Here is a 12,986-nt window from a genome sequence, read left to right as displayed (position 1 = left end):
GTTCTATTTTTAGTTTTTTAAGGAACCTCCATACTGTTTTCCATAGTGGCTGTATCAATTTACATTCCCACCAACAGTGCAGGAGGGTTCCCTTTTCTCCACACCCTCTCCAGCGTTTATTGTTTGTAGATTTTTTGGTGATGGCCATTCTGACCGGTGTGAGGTGATACCTCATTGTAGTTTTGATTTGCATTTCTCTAATGATGGGTGATGTTGACCATCTTTTCATGTGTTTGTTGGCAATCTGTATGTCTTCTTTGGAGAAATGTCTATTTAGGTCTTCTGCCCATTTTTGGATTGGGTGGTTTTTTTTTTGATATTGAGCTGCATGAGCTGCTTGTATATTTGGGAGATTAATCCTTTGTCAGTTGCTTCGTTTGCAAATATTTTCTCCCATTCTGAGGGTTGTCTTTTTGTCTCGTTTATGGTTTCCTTTGCTCTGCAAAAGCTTTTAAGTTTCATTAGGTCCCATTCATTAATTTTTGTTTTTATTTCCATTTCTCTAGGAGGTGGGTCGGAAAGGATCTTGCTGTGATTTATGTCATAGAGTGTTCTGCCTATGTTTTCCTCTAAGAGTTTTATGCTGTCTGGCCTTAACATTTAGATCTTTAATCCATTCTGAGTTTATTTTTGTGGATGGTGTTAGGGAGTGTTCTAATTTCATTCTTTTACATGTAGCTGTCCAGTTTCCCAGCACCACTTATTGAAGAGGCTGTCTTTTCTCCATTGTATATTCTTGCCTCCTTTATCAAAGATAAGGTGACCATGTGTGCGTGGGTTTATCTCTGGGCTTTCTATCCTGTTCCATTGATCTATATTTCTATTTTTGTGCCAGTACCATACTATCTTGATTACTGTAGCTTTGTAGTATAGTCTGAAGCCCAGGAACCTGATTTCTCCTGCTCCGTTTTTCTTTCTCTTTCTCTTTTCTTTTTCTTTGGCTATTCAGGGTCTTTTGTGTTTCCATACAAATTGTAAAATGTTTTGTTCTAGTTCTGTTAAAAATGCCATTGGTAGTTTGATAGGGATTGCATTGAGTCTGTAGATTGCTTTGGGTAGTATAGTCATTTTCACAATGTTGATTCTTCCAATCCAAGAACATGGTATATCTCTCCATCTGTTTGTATCGTCTTTAATTTCTTTCATCAGTGTCTTATAGTTTTCTGCAGACAGGTCTTTTGTCTCCTTAGGTAGGTTTATTCCTAGGTATTTTATTCCTTTTGTTGCAGTGGTAAATGGGAGTGTTCCCTTAATTTCTCTTTCAGATTTTTCATCATTAGTGTATAGGAATGCAAGAGATTTCTGTGCATTAATTTTGTATCCTGCTACTTTACCAAATTTATTGATTAGCTCTAGTAGTTTTCTGGTAGCATCTTTAGGATCCTCTATGTATAGCATCATGTCATCTGCAAACAGTGACAGTTTTACTTCTTCTTTTCTGATTTGGATTCCTTTTATTTCTTTTTTTTCTCTGACTGCCATGGCTAAAGCTTCCAAAACTATGTTGAATAATAGCAATGAGAGTGGGCAACGTTGTCTTGTTCCTGATCTTAGTGGAAATGGTTTCAATTTTTCACCATTGAGAATGATGTTGGCTGTGGGTTTATCATATATGGCCTGTATTATGTTGAGGTAGGTTCCCTCTATGCCTACTTTCTGTAGAGTTTTTATCATAAATGGGTGTTGAATTTTGTCAAAAGCTTTTTCTGCATCTATTGAGATTATCATATGGATTTTATCCTTCAATTTGTTAATATGGTGTATCACATTGATTGAATTATGTATATTGAAGAATCCTTGCATTCCTGGGATAAACCGCACTTGATGATTGTGTGTGATCCTTTTAATGTGCTATTGGATTCTGTTTGCTAGTATTTTGTTGAGGATTTTTGCATCTACGTTCATCAGTGATATTGGCCTGTAGTTTTCTTTTTTTGTGACATATTTCTCCGGTTTTGGTATCAGGGTGATGGTGGCCTCGTAGAATGAGTTTCAGAATGTTCCTCCCTCTGCTATATTTTGGAAGAGTTTGAGAAGGATAGGTGTTAGCTTTTCTCTAAATGTTTGATAAAATTCACCTGTGAAGCCATCTCTTCCTGGGCTTTTGTTTGTTGGAAGATTTTTAATCACAGTTTCAATTTCAGTGCTTATGATTGGTCTGTTCATATTTTCTATTGCTTCGTGGTTCAGCCTTGGAAGGTTGTACTTTTCTAAGAATTTGTCCATTTCTTCCAGGTTGTCCATTTTATTGGCATATAGTTGCTTGTAGTAATCTCTCATGATCCTTTGTATTTTTGCAGTGTCAGTTGTTATTTCTTTTTCGTTTCTAATTCTGCTGATTTGAGTCTTCTCCATTTTTTTCTTGATGAGTCTGGCTAATGGTTTATCAATTTTGTTTATCTTCTCAAAGAACCAGCTTTTAGTTTTATTGATCTTTGCTATCATTTCCTTCAGTTCTTTTTCATTTATTTCTGATCTGATCTTTATGATTTCTTTCCTTCTGCTAACTTTGGCTTTTTTTTTGTTCTTCTTTCTCTAATTGCTTTCAGTGTGAGTTTAGGTTGTTTATTTGAGATTTTTCTTGTTTCTTGAGGTCGGATTTTATTGCTATAAACTTCCCTCTTAGAACTGCTTTTGCTGTATCCCATAGATTTTGGGTCGTTGTGTTTTCATTGTCATTTGTTTCTAGGTATTTTTTGATTTCCTCTTTGATTTCTTCAGTGATCTCTTGGTTATTTAGTAGCATATTGTTCAACCTCCATATGTTTGTATTTTTTACAGTTTTTTTCCTGTAATTGATATCTAGTCTCATAGTGTAGCAGTCAGAAAAGATACTTGATACGATTTCAATTTTCCTAAATTTACCAAGGCTTGATTTGTGACGCAAGATAATGATCTATCCTGGAGAATGTTCCATGTGCACTTGAGAAGAAAGTGTACTCTGTTGTTTTTGGATGGAATGTCCTATAAATATCAATTACGTCTATCTGGTCTAATGTGTCATTTAAAGCTTGTGTTTCCTTATTTATTTTCATTCTGTATCATCTGTCCATTGGTGAAAGTGAAGTGTTAAAGTCCCTACTCTTACTGTGTTACTGTCGATTTCTCCTTTTATGGCTGTTAGCATTTGCCTTATGTATTGAGGTGCTCCTATGTTGAGTGCGTAAATATTTACAATTGTTATATCTTCTTGGATTGATCCCTTGATCATTATGTAGTGTCCTTCTTTGTCTCTTATAATAGTCTTTATTTTAAAGTCTGTTTTGTCTGGTATGAGTATTGCTACTCCAGCTTTCTTTTGATTTCCATTTGCATGGAATGTCTTTTTCCATCCCCTCACTTTCAGTCTGTACATGTCCCTAGGTCTGAAGTGGGTCTCTTGTAGACAGCATATATATGGGTCTTGTTTTTGTATCCATTCAGCCAGTCTATGTCTTTTGGTTGGAGCATTTAATCCATTTACATTTAAGGTAATTATCGATATGTATGTTCTTATTAACATTTTCTTAATTGTTTTGGGTTTGTTTTTGTAGGTCTTTTCCTTCTCTTGTGTTTCCTGCCTAGAGATGTTCCTCTAGCATTTGTTGTAAAGCAGGTTTGGTCATGCTGAATTCTCTTAACTTTTACTTGTCTGTAAAGGTTTTAATTTCTCTGTTGAATCTGAATGAGATGCTTGCTGGGTGGAGTAACCTTGGTTGTAGGTTTTTCCCTTTCATCACTTTAAATGTGTCCTGCCACTCCCTTTTGGCTTGCAGAGTTTCTGCTGAAAGATCAGCTGTTAATCTTATGGGGATTCCCTTGTATGTTATTTGTTGTTTTTCCCTTGCTGCTTTTAATATTTTTTCTTTGTATTTAATTTTTGATAGATTGATTAATATGTGTCTTGGCGTGTTTCTCCTTGGATTAATCCTGCATGGGACTCTGTGCTTCCTGGACTTGACTATTTCCTTTCTCACGTTAGGGAAGCTTTCAGCTATAATCGCTTCCAATATTTTCTCAGACCCTTTCTTTTCTCTTCTTCTTCTGGGACCCCTATTATTCGAATGTTGGTACATTTAGTGTTGTCCCATAGGTCTCTGAGACTGTCCTCAATTCTTTTCATTCTTTTTTCTTTATTTTGCTCTGTGGCAGTTATTTCCACTAGTTTATCTTCCAGGTCACTTATCCATTCTTCTGCCTCAGTTATTCTGCTATTGATTCCTTCTAGAGAATTTTTAATTTCATTTATTGTGTTGTTCATCATTGTTTGTTTGCTCTTTAGTTCTTCTGGGTCCTTGTTAAACATTTCTTGTATTTTATCCATTCTATTTCCAAGATTTTGGATCATCTTTACTATCATTACTCTGAATTCTTTTTCAGGTAGACTGCATATTTCCTCCTCTTTTGTTTGGTCTGGTGTGTTTTTACATTGCTCCTTCATGTGCTGCGTATTTCTCTGTCTTCTCTTTTTGTTTAACTTACTGTGTTTGGGGTCTCCTTTTTGCAGGCTGCAGGTTCATAGTTCCCGTTGTTTTTGGTGTCTGCCCCCAGTGGGTAAGGTTGGTTCAGTGGGTTGTGTAGGCTTCCTGGTGGAGGGGACTGGTGCCTGTGTTCTGGTGGGTGGGGCTGGATCTTGTCCTTCTGGTGGGCAGGACCATGTCCAGTGGCGTGTTTTGGGGTGTCTGTGAACTTAGTATGACTTCAGGCAGCCTCTCTGCTAATGGGTGGGGTTGTGTTCCTGTCTTGCTAGTTGTTTGGCATGGGGCGTCCAGCATGGGAGCTTGCTGGCCATTGGGTGGAGCTGGGTCTTAGTGTTGAGACAGAGATCTCTGGGAGAGCTCTCGCTGATTGATATTACATGGGGCTGGGAGGTCTCTGGTGGTCCAATCTCCTGGGCTCGGCTCTCCCATCTCTGAGGCTCAGGCCTGACACCCAGCTGGAACACCAAGACCCTGCCAGCCGCACAGCTCGGAATAAAAGGAAGAAAAAATAGGAAGAAAAAAAAAATGAACAGATAGAACCCCAAACAAAATGGTAAAAGCAAAACTAAACAGACAAAATCACACAAAGAATCATATACACACACACTCATAAAAAGAAAACAAACAAACAACAACAAAAAAACCCAAACAGTTAGAACCCTAGGACAAATGGTAAGAGCAAATCTAAACAGACAAAATAACACAAAGAAACATATACATACACACTCACAAAAAGAGAAAAAAGGGAAAAAATAATAATAATTTTTTAAAAAAGAAGAGAGCAACCAAACCAATAAACAAATCCACCAATGCTAACAAGCACTAAAAACTAAACTAAGATGAACATAAAAACCAGAAACAAATCAGATGCAGAAAGCAAACCCCAAGTCTACAGTTGCTCCCAAAGTCCACCGCCTCAATTTTGGGAACATTTGTTGTCCATTCAGGTATTCCGCAGATGCGGGTTTCATCAAGTTGATTGTGGGGATTTAATCCGCTGCTCCTGAGGCTGCACCGAGAAATTTCCCTTTCTCTTCTTTGTTCCCACAGCACCTGGGGTTCAGCTTTGGTTTGGCCCCGCCTCTTCATGTAGGCCGCCCTCAGGTGTCTGTTCCCTTTTGGGAAGTCTGAGGTCTTCTGCCAGCGTTCAGTAGGTGTTCTATAGGAGTTGTTCCACATGTAGATGTATTTGTGGGGAGGAAGGTGATCTCCATGTCTTACTCCTCCCCCATCTTGAAGGTCTCCCCTCTGATTAGCTTTGAGACCTATTGTCTCATCCATCTCAGTAGGGGGCATACGGTACTATTTTCTGCATTTGACAGGTGAGGAAACTGAAGCCCAGAGACTTTCTTACCTGAGATCACACAGCAGGCTCATGTCAGAACTGAGGATTCCTAATTGGAGACCCTCTTGTTCCTACAGTTCAGGCAGCACAGTGGAGGAAAGGCAATTGGGTGGAGTGGTTAAGAGCACAGACTGTGGAATCTGACTTCCTGGGTTCAAATCCCAGCTGGCTGTGGGACAAAAAGCTGCTTATTTAACCTCTCTCCTTGGCTTTCTTCATCTCTAAATAAGGGCTGGTAATAGATGCCTACCATGTAGGGTTATTTTGAGGATTAGTTGAATGAGTACTGGTAAGGTCTCAGTGTCTTCCAGTAGAAGGTACTTAATACAGGTTGTCTATTGTTATTATTCATTTATGAAATAGTTATTGAGACCTACTATGCTTCCTCTCACTGGGGGCTACATAACCCTTCACCCTCCATGGTCTGTTCCTAGCAGAGAGAGTTCTGGGGGTGGAGGAACAACTCAGGCTTGGTCCCTGTGGAGAGCAGAGAGGCAGAATGAGGAGGAGAGGGGGGCAGAGTCCTGCTGCTTAGGGGCTGGACTGTGCATGGGGGTGCGGAAGGGCACCCTATGTGTTTCAGGCCAGCTCTGGGTGACCCCAGCCAGTGTGAGCCTGCCAAGGCCTGCTCTTCCCAGAACCAAAGGGCATTGCCTGCAAAATGCAAGCTCCCCCGCCACCCATCCCAGGCTTTGCTGGGATGACAGAGTTGTAATTACCAGTGCCAGGAGCTATTATTAGAAGGCAGATGTAGCTTTAGTTATTGTACTTAGGAGAGGCTGAAAAATGGGAGGACCAGGTTGCTCCAGAACTCACTGGGGCTGTGGCAGTTTTTTCTTGACGCTGCTGCTTCCCCTGGCCCTCACATTCCAGAGGCATTCCTAGGCAGTGTTGGTATCCTAGTGCCCGTGCAACCGCCGGTTACTCAAGGGTGAGTTCCCAGGCGTTTGGGGATCCTGCCCCAGCTTCTCCTTCCTCAGAGCTGTCTCTGACCACCTGCCCAACGAGCCCCAGAGGCCAGTGGAGGCAGGGAGGAGAGTTGCTGGTAGCCATGGAGTCTGGGTTCTCCAGGCGGCTCTGGTGAAAGGCTGGAGGGCCTTCTGGCCTCTGTGCAGAAAGGTTCAACACGTATCTGGAAACTAATATTCTTTTAATGCTTTTTTTTAAAATTTATTTTTATTTATTTATTTTTGGCCACATTGGGTCTTCGTTACTGCATGCGGGCTTTCTCTAGTGGCGACGAGTGGGGGCTACCCTTTGTTGCAGCACGCAGGCTTCTCACTACAGTGGCTTCTCTTGTTGCAGAGCATGGGCTCTAGGCACGTGGGCTTCAGTAGTTGCAGCACGTGGGCTCAGTAGTTGTGGCTCACAGGCTCTAGAGCGCAGGCTTGGTAGTTGTGGCACATGGGCTTAGTTGCTCCGCGGCATATGGGATCTTCCCAGACCAGGGATTAAACCTGTGTCCCTTGCATTGGCAGGCGGCCACTGTGCCACCAGGGAAGCCCCCATGGAAACTAATATTTTTTGAGCACCAGGCAAAATGATAGGTGCTTCCCCATAACACCATTTGTGGTATTATTATTCCTGTTTCATAGATGAAGAAACTGATCTCAGAGAGGTTAAATAACATACCTGAGATCACACAATGTGAGTCAAAGAGCTAGGTCTATCTGACTCTAAATTCCATATTCCATTTTCTCTCCAGTATACTGTGGCTTCCGAGCTTTTATGTTTTGTTTTGTTTTCCCCAGTGGAAGCCTTTGTTCAAGTGAAATCTCACTACAGATGGTAGCTGTGCTGCTGGGGTCGAAAGTGGCACAGCTGAGACCCTGCTTCACCCTCTGTGGTGGCTTCTGAGGCAGCTGTACCCCTTTTGGGGGGCCAAGGACAGGGACTAGGAGGCCTCTTGGGAAACCTGGAAGATTCTGGAGGCCCCAGCAGGGTCTGCAGTGAAAACCTCAAGGCTTCTTTCCTGGTTTTACCCAACTGGCCGATCCTGCAGGGTCTGGGACGGGACACAGGGAGAGGCTCTGATCACAGGCCTGCGTCTGCTCCACGTGCCCTCGGGTGGTGCTTCTCCTTCTCTGGTTGCCCGTCTCTTGTCTTGTGTGGGCCTCTGCTCCCCATAGAGCAGCAGCAAAGGGGAGAAGTGTTTTGCAGGAACAGAGGACAAAGGCAGGCCTTGCTTAATGCTCGTTTGCCAGCCACAGCCAGGAGCCAGGGCCCGGGGGAGGTGGAGGGGTGGGCTGGCCACACACAGGCAAAGCCAACGCTTTCCCATCCTTTGCAGTGAGGGTGGGAGGATGGTGGGGAGGGGAAGGACACTCGGCCTCCCCTTGGGCAGCTGGGCCCCCCCTGCCCCGGGGACCGCTGGAGACTGCTGAGGGCACGGCAGCGGGCTTGCTGTGTGGCAGTTAGAACCGGCTGAGGCCGCCCCAGCCCCAGACCACAGAGGAGCCATCAGTCAAGGCAGGCCACAGGCAGGCCTCCCATGCTCCCTCCTCCCTCCAGGCCTGCCCCTCCACACTGATAAGTGGCTCTTTTGAAATGGAAAAAAAAAAAGTTATAATTACAAGTCTAAGCTGCTCCTCTATGACAGGGTCTCCTGTGCACTTAGCTCTGTCTGTCAGGAGGCAGGAGAAGGAAAGTGAAGCGAGGCCCAGGGTTGTGGTCACACGCAGTGCCTTGGCCTGTCCCCCTATCTGCAAGAAGCTGCTCTGGCCCTGGTGTGCCGCTCCCAGCCCCGCTCTCCCTGCCGCCCCTTGGGGCCAGATCTCCAACCTTCCCCCACCCCCAGCAGAACCAACCAGACGGGCCGCAGCAAAGCCCAGCTGAAGTGTGTCAGCACACAGGGAGCGGCCCCAGTCTGAAGGCGGGATCTGGGTGTCCTGAGTGGCTAGCCCCTTTCCTTTAGTTCCGCAGTGGGTCCTGCTCATCATGGCCCTCACACCCTGTTCTTTAGCTGGTGCTTCACGATCAGGTGCCTGAGGAAACTGAGACCCAGGAGGGGTTCAGCCAGCTCTCCCCAGGCTACACAGATTCTTAGCCTCTGGTCTGTGCCTTCTCAGACCTGGGCTCTTTCCAGTCTGCTGTCTGTGTCTTCAAGAGGAGAACTGTGACCCTCAAACACCTTGGTGGAGGCTGGAGCGGCCACCGTCCCACTTCAGAGATGAATCCTCTGGGCTGTGACACTGTCACTTGTCTGGTTGTTGGGCCACCATTTCCCTTCCTCAGAATCAGAACGCCTCCCAGAATCCTGGCACTTTTATTTAACGCATCATAAATAAAATGTTACTAATTAATGATTCAGGTGTAAAGACTGGAGAAAGATGGAAAAATGTTTATGATAGATCATCACATGAAAAAAGGAGGAGATAGAATTACACTTAGGGTGTGATTAAAAATGTCCCCCTCCCCCCAAAAAAGGCTCTCTATATAGATAGTGTGGAAGAAAATATTTTGATTGGAATGACTCTGGGTGATTTTTCCTCACTTCTATCTTTAAAATTTTTCTTTAATGAACATAATTCTAAAATAAGCAAACAAAAATGAGAGCATTCTTTGGGCTTCCCTGGTGGCACAGTGGTTAAGAATCCTCCTGCCAATGCAGGGGACATGGGTTCAAGCCCTGGTCCGGGAAGATCCCACGTGCTGCGGAGCAGCTAAGCCCGTGCGCCACAACTACTGAGCCTGCACTCTAGAGCCCACGAGCCACAGCTACTGAGCCCACGTGCCGCAACTACTGAAGCCCATGCGCCTAGAGCCCATGATCCGCAACAAGAGAAGCCACGGCAATGAGAAGCTCGCACACCACAACGAAGACACAACACAGCCAAAAATAAATTAATTAAATAAATTTTTAAAAAAACATTCACTTTATAAAAAAAAAAAAAGAGAGCCTTCTTCCAGAGTCCTGGCCACAACAGCTGCAGAGAGGGGTACAGTGTGGAGAAACAAAATCCACCCAGGGAAATGTAAGAAACCTCCTTCCTCCTCCTTTCCCTGGAAATAGGCTGATTGTAGTAGAGCCTGGACCTACTTCCCAAAGGCAGTTGCAGAGCATCTAATTGCTAAGCCCTCCATCACACTTCAGGGAGTACATCCCTCACATTCACAGCTGCCTGTGAATGAAGTTGATGCTATTTTCTTCGTGCCTGTTTCGCAAATGAGGAAACTGAGGCCTGAAGAAACTGGGTAACCAGCCAAAGTCAGCAGTAATCGAGGGCTGGAGTGCATTGCTCCTGTTACCACCTGACTGCTGTCTGGACCCCGGGGGCCTCCCTCCACCTTCCTAATTGCCTACCTATCCACCTCCAATCCTTCTGCAGGGGTGGAGTTCGTGGTGCCCAGGACCGGCTTTTATTGCAAGCTGTGTGGGCTGTTCTACACGAGCGAGGAGATGGCAAAGATGAGCCACTGTCGCAGTGCCGTCCACTACCGGAACTTACAGGTAACCGTCGGCCTTCCTTGCCTAGCGCCCGGGGAGGGTGTGGGGAGTGCGCCCTGGTCTCTGTTTCTGTGCGTTGCTGTCTCCTTCCATCTCATGGGAAACTCCTCCTGTTCTCTCAGTCCTGACTCTACCAGGTGGCTCCGTATGGTAGCGGCTTCCCACGTGCTCTCAGAGCATCTGTCTCCACCTTGGTACAAAGCATTCTGTTTGGCTTGGGTTTTTTTGTAACTGCCTCTCCCTCTAGACCGAATGACTCGTTAGCGTTCACCTGGCCCCTGGTTGGGTCTGGTCCCTTTTCACCTGGATGTTCCAGATGCAGATATTTCTCTATGTTTCTCTTCCCCTGTGCACTATCCTTGTTTGCTAGAATAAAACCCACTATTATGTTCTATTGAAATGTCCGTCCATACTGCAGCTATTATCACAGGCATACCATGGACCAGACACTATTCTAGGCACTGGGTAGACAACAACAAAAAAAGCAGACAGCAATCCCTGCCCTCATGGACCTTCCATTCTAGCGTAGGAGATAAGCAAAAAATAAAATAAGTACGTTTCATAGTATATTAACCGTGGCATATAAAAAATACCCTATATACCATATTTTATCTAATCTAAGGTGCCATCAGTGGTAAGACACACCACTATTTTTTGATATCAACAAGGAAAAAAATGTTACAAATTAAACGGTGAGACTCCATCAACTGTAAAATGCATCTCAATTTCAGAACTGTTAATGTGTGGAAAAAACACTTCTTAAAATCACAAGATATAGCAATATATCCTATAATATACACCTATATAATATATAGCATATTAGAATGTGATTTTCATATAACTTCTGGTATAAGCTGGGGATTAGTAATGTAATAAAAATCATGGAAGATCAGACACTCAGGGGTAAGTATATCAAGGCACCTCCTGTTTTTACTATAAGGAATCAAACTACATTTTTGAGGCACAAGGCCTTGACATTAGAAGACCCTTGTGGTAGCAGCATGACCTAATTCCAGAGCAGGCATTACCATCAGTTTAATTGTTAAAGAATGGCTGCTCTGGTGGTTCTTAACCAGGGATGTGAACCAAAATCCCCTAAACAGTGTTTCAAAAGTATTTATACTACTTAGGCCAGGTGTTCATTAGAATTTGAGAACTTTCTCAAATATGTAATTTGAGAAAGTTCTCCAAATGATCTGAATGTGTACCCCAGTTAAGAAAACTCAGATATGGGCCAGTTCTCTCGTTTTATAATTGAGGAAACTGGGGCCCAGAGAAGCCAAGGATTTGTCCAAGCCTTGGATTTGTCCAAGGCCATGTAGACGGTGAGTTACTAGGCCTGGGGCCAGATTGCCTGATTCTTAATCCCTTTCCTCTTTTCACTCTACTAAGCTAGTCTTGCAAACTGAGACCCATGTCATGGCCTGGGTCACCATCTGCAAGGGACTGTCCTTGGCTATGCCCAAACTCAGGTCATTTAAGCCTCTCATTTCCCTCTGGAAAGCAGCTGTTCTATGACCAAGGAAGCCACGAGGTCTGGGGCCCAGGTCCCAGCCTCTCCTGGGGGCGGGCAGTGACTTGGCCAGGCCAAGGGTTCAGATTGGGCTACCCGGCGCCAGCCGAGGGCAGCTGTCTACCCTGAAGACATCATCGTCCCTCACCCCCAACAAGATTAAACCTCTAGAATGGCACGGCTGGATGGGGTCTTGAAGATCATCCGGTCCTGATTTTCCCAAACCTTGGTCTTCACACCAGCTGGAATCTTTTAAAAATGTAGCTTCTTGGACCTACCCTATACGTGCTTATTCATTCTCTCTCTAGCTTGGGGCCTGAGAATCTGCATTTTAAAAAGTCTTTCCAGCAGATTATGATACTTCAACATGAGAACCTGTGATTTCATCCGGCATTCTCGGCTGGATTGTGTAGCCCCCAAGGAGACACACAGCTCAGGGTCACCCAGGAAGGTAGGAAGAGTGAGTGCAGACTTGCCAGGGCCTTGAATTCTAAACCCTGTGTTTTTTGCAGGGCAGCCGACTGCACTGTGTTCTGGGCCTCCGGGCCAAACCCCCAGGCAGACTCGCCTCCCCACAGCAGACCATTCCTGTGGTCCCAGGCATGTCAGGACCAGATGCTGGCTAAGCCCCTTACGCCCACCAACTGCAGTTCAGGTTGCCCTGGCGCACCTGTCCTGAAGATGGGAGCCTCCATCGCAGGCTACCCAGATAGTGTTTCTGCCTATCTGGGAAGTGGCCTTGACAGAATGTCTCTGTCCACACAGTCACACCCACCGCACCACACTCCATGTTACACGTGTGAAAAGGGAGGAATTCAGCCCCAAGTAGCAGGTGCTGAGTGACACCTAAGTCAGGCAACTTGTAAACCTAGCACCCCCAGGAGGCCTTGAGGTAGGAGTCGGGTTGTTCTTTGAGGCAGGGTAGAAGGAACCTTCATTTTCTCTCTGCAATCCCGGCTGTGCCCACTGCTGGTCATGCTCTGAGAGAACCCACCAGAGTGATCGGAATAGCAGGTGGAGTCAGTGCTAGATGGGAAAACTAGACGCCTGCTCGGTCCAGTTGGTGGTACGCCCACCCGCTTGCCTTCCCTGAGACGAGGTGGAGGAGAAACCCGGCCCTCCATCAGCAGCCTAGCCTGGAGAGATCCACGGTCTGCCCTTCTCCCCGTCAGGCTCACCCACCACTCAAAGCCAACCACAGTCTCTCCTAGAGAGAGCAGG

General features: G+C 45.0%; 1 protein-coding gene and 1 long non-coding RNA gene across 6 annotated transcripts in view; one reads left to right on the top strand and one right to left on the bottom strand.

Moving 5' to 3' along the window:
• LOC309642856 overlaps positions 1 to 12,986 on the bottom strand; it is a 54,797-nt gene that overhangs the window by 1,805 nt on the left and 40,006 nt on the right. The gene's annotated exons all lie outside the window — the stretch shown is intronic.
• The window catches only part of RBM20 (RNA binding motif protein 20), a 204,783-nt gene that overhangs the window by 187,664 nt on the left and 4,133 nt on the right, over positions 1 to 12,986 (top strand). For all 5 annotated transcript variants that reach the window (XR_014253408.1, XM_082424894.1, XM_082424891.1 and 2 more), the window contains one exon: positions 10,134 to 10,255. Coding sequence is in view for 4 of the 5 variants with exons in the window: in XM_082424894.1 (XP_082281020.1) it covers positions 10,134 to 10,255 (122 nt within the window). In the remaining variant the exon portion in view is untranslated. The remainder of the gene's footprint in view (positions 1 to 10,133; positions 10,256 to 12,986) is intronic.

This window comes from Balaenoptera physalus, assembly GCF_965194825.1.
Source record: "Balaenoptera physalus genome assembly, chromosome: 14".
Lineage (NCBI taxonomy): Eukaryota > Metazoa > Chordata > Mammalia > Artiodactyla > Balaenopteridae > Balaenoptera > Balaenoptera physalus.
This window is presented reverse-complemented; position numbering and strand designations above follow the sequence as displayed.